Here is an 11,519-nt window from a genome sequence, read left to right as displayed (position 1 = left end):
TCCGTTACCTGCCAGGACAGGAGGCCCCGCCCCCTGCCCGCACCCCTCCCAACCCCCACCCCCGGCCCGCCTCTCGGATCTTGCTTCTCTAGCCCGGAGTCACCCGATTTCTCGGTGGCCTCACTGCGGGGCGGAAAAAAAGACTGGGTTTGCCCTGGGCGCATGCGCGGGACGTAGGGGCGTGGCGTTGCTTAGGGGCGTGGCGTGCGGGGGTGTGCCCGGCGGCCTTCAGGGGCGCGTGCGCAAGGCGCATGCGCATCCTGTGGCGCCGCGTTAGCAGGAGAGGGTGAGGGAGGTGATGGCCACGTTCTTCGGGGAGGTGGTGCGGGCGCCGTGCCGAGCCGGGACCGAGGACGAGGAGGAGGACGAGGAGGGGAGGCGGGAGACGCCTGAAGACAGGGAGGTCCGGCGGCAGCTGGCGCGGAAGAGGTGAGGTCCCGGGCGCGGCGGCGCGGTTGGCGGCCGCGCTCTGCCCCGGCGGAACCGGCCCCGGGCGTGGAGGCGGCGGCGGGCTCGGCGGAGGGGCGGCTTCTCCCTTCGTGCCGCGTGGGTGCCGCTCGCTCCCTGCGGGCGCGGTGCGTCTCTCGGTGCGCGGGTTCGCCTGTCTGGCTCTTGGACATCAAACGACTCTTGAAACTTCGTTCCCCGCCCCGCACGTCAGTTAACGTTCTCTGTCAGTAGCAGGTGGATAGATAGGTTTTTTTTTTTTAAGTACTATTTCCAAACACAGAAATTGGAGAAAGTAGTAAAATAACAGTTTCGCCCCATCCAGTCACGTGAATTCAACAGTTATGAGGCTTTTGCCACATTTTATCTCCCACCACCCCTGAGATAAGAGCCCCAGTCGCCGTGGCCTTTCACCCCTGCAGTTTTCAGACTGCGTCTCGGACGATACAGGACTTTTCTTACGAATGCTGTCACCACCCCGACACAATAATACTTTGGGGATGCTATTTAGTAGCCAGTCCGTGATCAGGTTTATCCAGTTGTCTCAGACACGGCATTTTGCAGTGGGTTTCTGTAAATCAGAATCCTGCCAAGGCCCACATTTTGTCTCTAGCTTACTTTCACTTAGGGCAGCCCCCCTCGTTTTTCACCCCTGCCGAGAGACTGATTGTCCTGTAGGGTGTCCCACGCCGGCTCTAGATTGGTCTGCTCGCCTCCTCTTGGCGTCATTTGTGCAGACGTGTGTCCATCACCTGCCTTTCCTGTAAAGGGAAGTTCCTTCTAGAGCCTTGGTCAGGGTGTTGCTGGCAGCAGTGCCTCGGAGATGGTGCTTGCTGTTTGTTAATGCACGCTATGCCCGGTCGTTCTACTTCTAGGGCTGCTGGGATGCATTGATCGGCGGGTCAGCTGGACAGCCTGGTCCCTCCGGTCCAGTTCCTCATGAACTTTGCATCGGATGCTTTTACCTGTTAGTCGCCGTTGACTGAATCCATTAGCTCCTTAGGATTATAATTATGTTCTTTATAAAATTAAAGTTTGCATTTTACTTACTACAAAATCACACATACAGTATCCTCTTTGTCATAATAAGTTACTAAGTATGTTTAAATTGCTTTAGATATGTCTTTTGTTTCTTGTGTTAGGGAGGTGCGGCTCCTTCGAAGACAAACAAAAACATCTTTGGAAGTTTCTCTGCTGGAAAAATATCCTTGCTCCAAGTTTATAATTGCTATAGGAAATAATGCAGTAGGTAAGTGGAAATGGTTTTGATTACACATTTTGTTGAAAGAGCAAAATCTGAAGTTACTTATGTACTCCATCATAAAAGATTTCAAATGTCTGTTACCTTTGCAGAAAAAGTCATAGCTGAGTAACTGTATCTGACTGAAATCTGTCCCTGCTCATGTGGCCCTGTTTTTTTTTTTTTTTTTTTTTTGGTTAACTTGAAAAATAAGATTTAAAGGGAATGTTCTTGGCTTCAGGAACTTACAAACTCAAGAACGCACTGTTTCCAGTGTCCAGGTTTCCTTATGCTTCTCTGCCTGTTTTGCCTGGGAGGGACAGAGGAGGCATGTGCACACGGCTCCCTGGTAGCAGCGGCTCTTGAATGTTTTTGAACTAACAGGTTCCTTTGAGAACATAATGAGAACTCTAAAAATAACAATTATTATGGCTACATTTTTCAGTACTTAATCTCTGAGATCTTTAGGTGCATGAATGCATTTAATAGGTTAAAGTCGGAAGGGTGAAGAGTTCAGCTACAACAGCACACACACACAGGTACAAGGACACAAACCTGTGTAATTTTGGGGGGTTCGCGGGCTCAGAGGAGAGCCTTGCAGAACTCCGGTTGAGATTTATTGCCCTGGGAGGCATCCCTAGTGCTGGTGTGTGCTAAGTGACTGCTGACTCATTTACATAAAGTTCTCCTGGCCTGATGTTTTCCAGAAGAGTGTTACATGGTGAGATTATGGTCAAGTCTGTCCGTAAAACTGTCTTCTCAGTTCCTGGTTCCAATCTTGTCTGTACTCAGGGCAGGGCCTTTACCTTTGTGAGACGTCAGTTTCCTTTTCTGTAGGATGGTGGTGTAAGGCTGATGGTCTTGAGTGGCTCTTTTAACTCTTAAGATTCTAGAATAACTTGGAATTATTTTTTAGTGAATAGAAATTGCCACTTGTGGAACCAAACACTAACTTATGTGAATTATTTTTCACAGCATTTGTGTCATCATTTGTCATGAACTCAGGAGTCTGGGAAGAAGTTGGTTGTGCTAAACTCTGGAACGAATGGTGTAGGACAACGGATACTATACATCTGTCCCCAACAGAAGCTTTTTGTGTGTTTTATCATCTAAAATCGAATCCCTCGGTATGTGGGACCTAACTTGTATGTTCATGTGGTAGTTACCTAGGCATCATTTATGTACTGTTCACGTGAAGTCCTCGTTCCTTTGTGTCTGCTTTTGGGCTGAGGACTTCTGCCTGTAGGCAGTGGTAGTAACCCCACTTTTTTGTTTGTATAAATATTAATGTGACTTATACAGTGTGTTGGTAAACTTCTGAGGAAATTGTGAGATAAATTTTTTAGAAAGAAACCATAAACATTAGATATCTAAACCTTGCCCTTGTTCAAAAAATTATTTAAGCTGGCAACTTTAAGCGCGTTCGCACTGTAGAAGCAGGGAGTCCTGCTTTGTGGCTGTTTTCCCAGGATTTAACCAATTGCCTGGGACATCCTAGAAACTCAGTTAATACTGAACGAAATGAGTGCCTTCTGCATTCTATATATAGTTCTGTTGACGTCAGCTTTTTACCCTAACCTGATCCATCTGGATTTTTTAAGTTATAAAAGGTACTCGGTAGCTGGTGCTGAGCGGTTTCACTGGATCACATTTTCCTAATCTTAACCTTGGGTCCCTTCAGGGAAAGTAGCATCTTGGGGCAGTTTGGGAGGCAGGTCAGGCAGGTGAGGTAACCAGGCGGGTGATGTATGTCTCCACATCTGCGTGTCTGACAGAGCACCCGTCACAGGTGCTGAACGCCGGGTCAGGGGCCAGGGGCAGGGCTCGCACAAGGGAAGAAGTCAGTTGTCCCCTGATCTTATAATGTTGCTTATCTCAAACAGTAAGGACCGAATGTTAGCCTTGGGAACTGCAAAACTTGCTTTCATAAGATTTACAGTTTGTTCCTGTAACATGTGATCTAAAGTTACTGAAGTTTACGTAAAGATTTTTGTAAACATCCAGTATTGTAGGAAATAAATAGTAAGGAAGCTAAGCATGTTCTTTATCTGATCCTTAATGGAAAGTGTTCACTCTAGAATAGACTGTGAAGGTCAAGTAGGAGAAGCTTCTGTTACTGCGTTTAGTTATACCATTGATTGGTTAGGTGTCTCTTGCTTGTTCAGAACCCATGTGTGTAGCTGACTGTATATCCAGTCTTCTCCCCTGTCCCTGGGCCCCTTTTTTCCCTCTTGTGCTTCCTTTGTGTTGTTAAGTGTTAGTGTTTCTGGCAATATTTTAGTGGAAGGCATGGTTGACTTCTCTGGATAATAACATCCCATGAGCATTAATAATCAGGAATCTCATCCTTTGATGGCAATGTGGCATTGCAAGTTTTTTAACTTCGAGCATATGGCCTGAAACTTGGTTTCTAAAATACCATCTTCACAGACATCAGCACTGTTTTAGGACATTGCTTGGGCTGAGGTGCTGTCAGGCTGCTTTCGTTTCTCTGACAGCACCTCATGTTTTTGTAATGCTTTCTGAGTTCGGTCTGCACAGTGTGTGACCCCAAGAAGAGCAGCAGGACTGGTACTGTCTGTTTTATGAAGAGGATTCTGGTACTATTCACTGCTGCTATCTTCAGAGTCTCCAGTGCCGGCCCTCGTGGTTGCTCTCAGTGTGCACTTTATTCTGATGCTAATCACAAGTAGTGGCTTGATTCTTAAATTTTAAATTTCAAAGGAAAATAAATAAGCCAATAGCAAATAAAGCAAAACAAGTGTTATCCAAAGATTATATTAGGATTCACATGATACGTATGTGATGACAGTATGGAGCGTGTGTAACATTTATTTGACCTGATGAAGAACTTGGGATATGATTTGCAGGTTTTGCTCTGTCAGTGCAGCTGCTACGTCGCTGAAGATCAGCAGTTTCAGTGGCTGGAAAAGGTAAGAGAGACGAAGCCTGGTGGCTGGTGAGACTGCAGGGGCTGCCACCTTACAGGGTTCATTGTCTTTACACTTAAACCTACGTAGCCAGATACTGAAGTGGAGGAAGTACTTGCTTTTTCCCTTAAAAATACTGTGGGCATTTGTCACAGGATACAAAGAATAAAAGGACTCATTTGGCAGATGTAATCAGAATGTGCTGAAGGTTGTGGGTCATAGAAACATAAAACAGTTGGATTTTTCCCTTATTATTTTGTTTGAAATTATCCACATGAAACAGGCTTTTTATATATATATATATTTTTATGGAAGTGTAGTCAGTTTACAATGTTGTGTCAGTTTGTAGTGTACAGCATAATGCTTCAGCCATAGAAACGTGTTTTGTAGATAGATACTACAATTAAGTCCCTAAGCAATAGGAATTTGGTGTACACCTGTTTGAAACTAGACTGGTATTCTTAGAAACATTTAGTAAAAGTTATTAAATGCATTATATTAAATGAGGAATTGTTTAATAAGACCTGTGAACCTTCTGATGGTAGTTTGTGTGATTTTATGTGTGTATTTTTCTAGAAAGTCTGTAGCTTTCAGCAGATCTCAGAAGGGTAGGCAGCTGTTGTTTTAATTTGCACTGCGAATGTAGAATGTTTTATTATTTTTGTAGTATGGAACAGCTTTTCTCCTCCTGACTTGAAAAAATTTAAAATTATCCATTTCCAAAACAAAAATTTTTAGATTTTTTCCCTGGAGATAATACTCTTTGGGGCCCTCTGCTGTTTGGTTAATGTCAGCCACATAATCCTGATAATCGCACACAGTTGAACAGAATTGTCAAATGTTGTGGCTTCAGACTGTAAGTGTTTTAGGGAGGATGGTAAATCAGGCCTTGTGAGTGATGTTGTATCTCTTAGGACGCACCTGCTGGTAAATGTGTATGTTGTTAAGTTTTGTGTTTATTTGCAGAACTGCAGCATAATGAAAGTAGCCTTATAAATCATTTATGATACATAATATAAAATTTTCTGTTCCCTGCCATTTTCTTCTCTTCATAAAATATTTTCAAACAAGGCGCAGTGACCTAAAATCTATTCCTTTTTTCCTTAAAAGATGGCTGCTTTTTTTCACGTCACCGTAGATTTTAAAAGCTGGAAGCGTCCTCAGATATCCATGACATACCAGCTTAGGAGGACATTGAGGCCTCGAGTGCTTGAAACTTGGCCTACAATTGAAATAAACTTAAAATGTATTTAAGAATCATTTGCGCTGATACAACACTGTTATGAATGCAGCTTGCAAGAGATGGTCTTAGCAACATCTTTAGTACAGTGTTCTCGGGCCCATCAATACATGCATTAGAGAAAGGGGGACACTTTCTGTTGCTGATACAACACTAGTCTAAATTAGGGTTCTTAGAGGTATCTGTTAAAAGAGATCTTAATCACGTCACTACATCCAATAAAGAGTGGGTGTCACTTCCATTCACTGTAACACTGTTCTCAATACTGATTGCAAGTAGCGCTCTCAGAAAGGAAACAAACCAGAACAAAATGGAAAGAATCATTTGCAGCTGTCATTGGTGGGAGGTGAGGGCGCGCATTAACAGGTGCTCATGGCTGAGTGACCGGCTTGCCTGTGGGTGGCATCCCTGGTTGCTGTCACAGCTGCTCTGCCGTCTTTGCTCCTGACTTCCTTAACTGCAGGTCACACTCCCTCAGGCAGGTGGTCTGTCCTTAGTTCATAGATGAGGACAGTGACTGGGAGAAGGTCACCCAACCGGAAGGTAACAGAATTAAGATCAAACCCAAGTGAGGGGGTGGCAAAGTGTGGGTTCTGTTTCTCTGTGGGCACTTCCACCCCTGTGAGGCATGTGTATCCTGTGAGTGATGTTAAGTAAACAATTGGAGGGATGTTTCTATTCCAGGACAAAATTACGTGTGTATTTTAACTTGCAATCAATTTTGTATTAGGTTTTTGGCTCATGTTCAAGGAAGAATATGCAAGTAACTGTTCTCACGTGTCGACACGTTACTGACTATAAAACTGCAGAATCGACTAGCAGCCTTCACACTCCTTTCCTGAAAGCCCTAAAAACACAGAATTTCCGAGAGCCGCTGTGCTGTTCACTGCTAGAACAACCGAATATTGTGCATGACCTTCCTGCTGCAGGTGGTGTCACAGTTCGCAACATGTACATGACGTCTTGTTCTTGCTTTGTTTTTAGTTCTTTCTTTGAGTGGTGGAGATCTTTCTGAGCTAGTTTGTTAATGATGGTTGATACCAATGTATTGCTGGTAATCCTCAGCATCTGTAGTTGCTGGACTTTTTGTTTGGTTTGAGTCTTAAAACTTTCCAAACAGTTCTCATGTGAGAGCAGCTAAGAGTTATTAACTCTTCAGAGCTTCAGAGTTGCTGTTTCTTTTTGGCCTCTGATAACTCATCATGCAAGCCAGTGTTAGACGTAAATTACTGTATATGAAAAGTTGGTAAAGAGTGTTTTAATTGTCAAAATAGAAGTTTCAAATACTGAATTGTGGTAGTTGCTTTTTAAAAAAGTAATTTATTTTATTTTTTGATGGAGGGACTGGGGATTGAACCCAGGACCTTGTAGATGCTATGCGTGCGCTCCACCACTGAGCTGTGCCCACCCCCTCCCACCCCCCGGGAATTGTGGTGGCTGCTTTAATAGTTTATTTTTAATTCCTGTTACCAGTTATACCCTGACATCATATCAAATTATGATTGTCACTTTTCGGTGGTTAATGTGTTATCATAAAGAATTCATTGTTTTGTTTTTATTAAGAATTAAAAAAAATTGTTTTAGAATTCATTGTTATTAATAAGTAAAAGTTTTTTTTAATTTTAAATGTTAAGTTTACCAGAGTAAGTGGCTAAATATTTTACATTATACATTATATCTTTATTACTTACTTTACTTTAGTCCACAAAATTTTAATCCTGTAGCTAACATAAATGTGTCTCTGCAGTATGTTCAGGAAATGCAAAATAAACATAATACTTGCAGAAGCAAGAGATTACTTAGGAAAATAAATTGGCTTTGAAAGAAAATATGCATTATAATTGGTTCAAAATGGCACTAAATGCTGTAAGAGAGACAACAGAGACAATTATTTTTAAAAGCAACCTTTATGATTTAGAGGTGTTTAATTTTAAAATCACGCAACAGAAAATGTAAGTGATTTTTTCTCTTGTACATTCATAGTTCTGAGTTATTGTCAAGTATGGAAGATCCCTGCAGTGCTGTACCTGTGTTACACTGATGTGATGAAGTTAGACTTGATTACAGTGGAAGCCTTTAAGCCTGTACTTTCATCCAGAAGCCTGAGAGGTTTGGTTAAGGTAAGGATTTATCTCACTGACTCAATAGCTGAGTTATTATAGTGAACTCAGTAACAAACATGAACGTGTGGTGTGCGTGTAAAACCTAAGCAGCCTGTGGAGCACCTTTTTTCTCTAAATAAAGGTCTGGCAGTTTGATTGTCACCCCTTCTTTCAGACACACTTCTGTAACTTGGAGAATGTTTTGTTCATGTCTTGTCAGGATAGAGCAGTGCTGTAAATCCCAGATGTCTGTGTTGAAAGGTGGTTTCACTGTTCAAGAAGTTTCTGTAACTGATTGATTTGGAAGGTGTAATTTTTGGGAAGGCATTTTTGAGCACAGTGTGCGTCAGATTACCTTCGTGTTTATTCACTTAATTTTGCATGGCACTAGATGTGTGAAGACAAGATAAGCCTGTCCCCTGCTCTCAGTTTGTTTGTATCTGTGGGCTCCTTCCCCAGAAGAATCACTGCAGATGTTTTTGTCACATAACTAATTGGCCATGAGGCAATTTTGCTGTGAATAATAAAATAAAAAATAAAAGAGGGACATTGAAAAGAACATAATGAGAAATGAATAACAAAATTAAAAACACTTTCACTGTATAACTAAATGTCTAAAAGACAGTTTTGCCTTAAAAGATAAAATAACGAAAAATAAGAGGGACATTAAAAAGGACATAGTGAAACAAAAGGAATGAATAACAAAATTAAAAAGATTTTATTACAGAATACTAAATATTTGAATACATTTAAATGTGCATAGATTTATGGCAGTACTGTGCAAACAACCGGTTTTATTTTGTGGATTGTGCCTAAGCGCTTGAATTCCGAGTTGATCATGTATATACGTAGATATATTGGCTGGTTGTTTCTGCTCTTCTTTTGGAGTTGCGCTCTTTCTTTTTCGCTGAAATTTCTTCCTTAAGTGCGGGATCAGTTTCCATCCTGGGGTGCGTATTTGTAACTGAGGGTCGTATCATTGCCTTGTGAAATTTACCGTATGTACCTCGTTGTTCTTGGCCTGCTGTCACGTGTGCGTCAGTGGACATTCTGAAATTCTCTGGGAAGCGAGGGCTTAACTCTGCACTTTAAAATTACTGACAGATTTGTAAACTGATAGGCAGTCATTTTCTGGTGGAGTATGCGGTCTGGCTTCATACTGTCTTGCTTTGCATTTCCAGTAAGTTTTAGCGCGGTATTTTGTATCAAGTCTATGGACATAGTTGTTATGAACCACTGTTTTAAGACGCCAGGCCTGCTGTCATTGTGGACACCACCAGGAGGGCTCAGATTCATGTGACGTCAAGGTGGGAGTGCTGCGTCAGTGGAGCAATGAAACCAAACTGTCAACCGGCTGTTTCATCTTTTATGGCAGAATTGCCTGGCAGCCAGTCAGTTGTGCGCAGCGAAGGCCTTGGGGAAGTGGTGCAGCAGAGCCGTCTGCGGGAAACACGCTGGCGGTGAAGGTGCTGGAAGGTTCCGCTCGTGTCAGCGGTACTCGGGGCCTGGGCGCTCCGGGAACACGTGGGTTTGTTCCGAGTCTCCTAAATCGTCTGTCCTGTAGAGTTTAAGTCAGCTTTCAGTGTTCAGAAACATTCTTTAAAGGGAAAATTTAAATAACTTTCTTTAACGTTTCCATTTCTTGCTCTGAACATGATGATTTGCGGGCAGGGTTGGAAGAGTGCTGTTTTCCTAGTGACCAAGTACCGTCCTCCTGGGTCACTACGTAGTTTCTGTCCATTGAAAGTGTTGTTTGGGTAACCATGTGGAGTTCTCTCAAGCGCCTGCTATGTGGACCCACAGTGTCCCGTGGGCCATAGCCTGGAGTTGGCGCGGGTGGCCGTGGCGCCAGCCAGGGTCAGGGGGAGCAGGGGCCGAGGTTAACCCAAGGAGAGGCTCCCGGGAAGGTGGCCGTTCAGCTACACTTGGCAGATAGGGGCTCCTAGTGGGTAGGGCTGTGCAGAGGGAGGCAACGCGAGCATGAAGTGGGCACGTTCCGGGCGCTTGGGGAGAGCGGCGTGAGTGTGGGTGGGAGTGGGGTGCAGAGGGAAGTGAGCTCACGTGGGAGGGGTGCGCAGAGTGGCGCGTCATGTCCCTCTAAGGCCCTTAGACCCCTGGGGAGGCCCTGGGGTCCCATCCGTTCGGGCAGCGCTTGGACCGGGGGACGGCTCGCTTGGATGTTGTGCCTCTTGAGCACGGAGCTGAGAGGCCGACTGGTTCTGCTGGCTGCACTTCTTTGCTTATGTCTCGATAGCGTAGGGACTGGCCTGTGTTCATTGCTTCTAACTGAGTTCCCAACCTTAATATATCAACAGCTTTTTTCTCTCCTTCCAGAATATTCCCCAGAGCACAGAGATACTGAAGAAATTGATGACGACAAATGAGATTCAGAGTAACATTTACACATGATTCTGAAGATTGTTTTGTAGTATATCACCCATCCATTCGTTTAAGGGGAGCAGCGTGCAGTGTTTTGTAGGTTACTTTTTTCAGGGAAGTATTTTGAGGGAGTGAAAAACAATAAACTTACCTTAAATTCCTTGTAGTTTTAGTTCCTTTTTTATGGTGGTACTGTTCACAACTGAAATAAGCCATTTTTTTATCCACTAGGTGGGAGTATTGTTTTGTTTGAATATTTTAAGGTAATATAGTTAAATTGCTAAAAAGCTACAGATACCAACAGGTTTATTAATATGTCAGAATATATACTTGAGTGCAAAAATTCTGTGTGGTTTGTGAAAGTTGATGATCTATGGGTGATTCTTTTTTTTAAATCTTTATTTTAATTAAAGTATAGTCAGTTTACAGTTCTGTGTCAATTTCTGATGCACTGCATAATGTTTCAGTCATACATACACATACATATATTCCTTTTCATATTCTTTTTCATCAAGTTACTACAAGATATTGAATACAGTTCCCTGTGCTATGTAGTAATAAATTCTTGTTAATCTTCTTTATATATAGTAGTTAGTATGTGCAAATCTCAAGCTCCCAATTTATCCCTTTCCACGCCTTTCCCCCCCACCCTGGTAACCATAAGCTTGTTTTCTATGTCTGTGAGTCTGTTTCTGTTTTGTAAATAAGCTCATGTGTGTCTTTTTTTTTTTTTTTTAGATTCCACATATGAATGACATCATATGGTATTTTTCTTTCTCTTTCTGGCTTACTTCACGTAGAATGATGATCTCCAGGTCCATCCATGTTGCTACAAATGGCATTATTTTTATTCTTTTTTATGGCTGAGTAGTATTCCACTGTATAAATGTACTTTGAGTGTCCTAGGTTGTCTCATCCATGGTATCAGGCCTGAAGTCCAGAGTCTTGTAACCTAGGTCAGGTCTAGATGCATCTTCTACAGAAATCTACCAAGTAAAAAGACAAGTTGTCTGCTCGCTACAGACTCAGTGCACACTGGTGAGAAAGGGACAAGCCATCTGCAAGAAATGCTTTCATTTGAAGAGGCAAAGACTGGGACACAGAGAGTAGGTGCTGGTCTGTACCAGTTCTGAAATGCCACCGGGCAAATAGTGCCCAGCTGCCTCCCCTGGTGAGATGTA

The 11,519-nt window shown here is 43.0% G+C and overlaps 1 protein-coding gene across 4 annotated transcripts; it reads left to right on the top strand.

Annotated features, from left to right (window-relative positions):
• Positions 1-240: 240 nt before the first annotated feature.
• PSMG1 (proteasome assembly chaperone 1) lies at positions 241-10,504 on the top strand. 4 transcript variants are annotated; one of them, XM_072969281.1, is made up of 8 exons: positions 247-429; positions 1,590-1,696; positions 2,663-2,814; positions 4,558-4,620; positions 6,588-6,786; positions 7,841-7,977; positions 9,335-9,487; positions 10,294-10,504. In XM_072969281.1, exons 1-8 carry the CDS (start codon positions 299-301, stop codon positions 10,366-10,368), a joined length of 1,017 nt encoding a protein of 338 aa, XP_072825382.1. In that variant the 5' UTR covers positions 247-298; the 3' UTR covers positions 10,369-10,504. The 4 variants fall into 4 exon arrangements, with proteins under 4 accessions (XP_006205028.1, XP_072825382.1, XP_072825398.1 ...); XM_072969303.1 differs by lacking the exon at positions 247-429 and adding an exon at positions 596-684; XM_006204966.4 differs by lacking the exon at positions 9,335-9,487 and having other exon boundaries at positions 241-429.
• Positions 10,505-11,519: the final 1,015 nt, after the last annotated feature.

Source organism: Vicugna pacos, chromosome 1, assembly GCF_048564905.1.
Source record: "Vicugna pacos chromosome 1, VicPac4, whole genome shotgun sequence".
Taxonomy (NCBI): Eukaryota; Metazoa; Chordata; class Mammalia; order Artiodactyla; family Camelidae; genus Vicugna; species Vicugna pacos.
Note: the sequence above shows the minus strand (reverse complement) of the source record. Positions and strands in the feature narration are given on the sequence as shown.

Excerpts from the sequence above, each read along its gene's own strand:
- PSMG1 (XM_072969281.1), top strand. The coding sequence starts at position 299 with ATGGCCACGTTCTTCGGGGAGGTGGTGCGGGCGCCGTGCCGAGCCGGG. Across the intron at positions 1,697-2,662 it reads TATAGGAAATAATGCAGTAG|CATTTGTGTCATCATTTGTC; the intron begins GTAAGTGGAAAT and ends TATTTTTCACAG. Across the intron at positions 9,488-10,293 it reads GGCGCTCCGGGAACACGTGG|AATATTCCCCAGAGCACAGA; the intron begins GTTTGTTCCGAG and ends CTCTCCTTCCAG.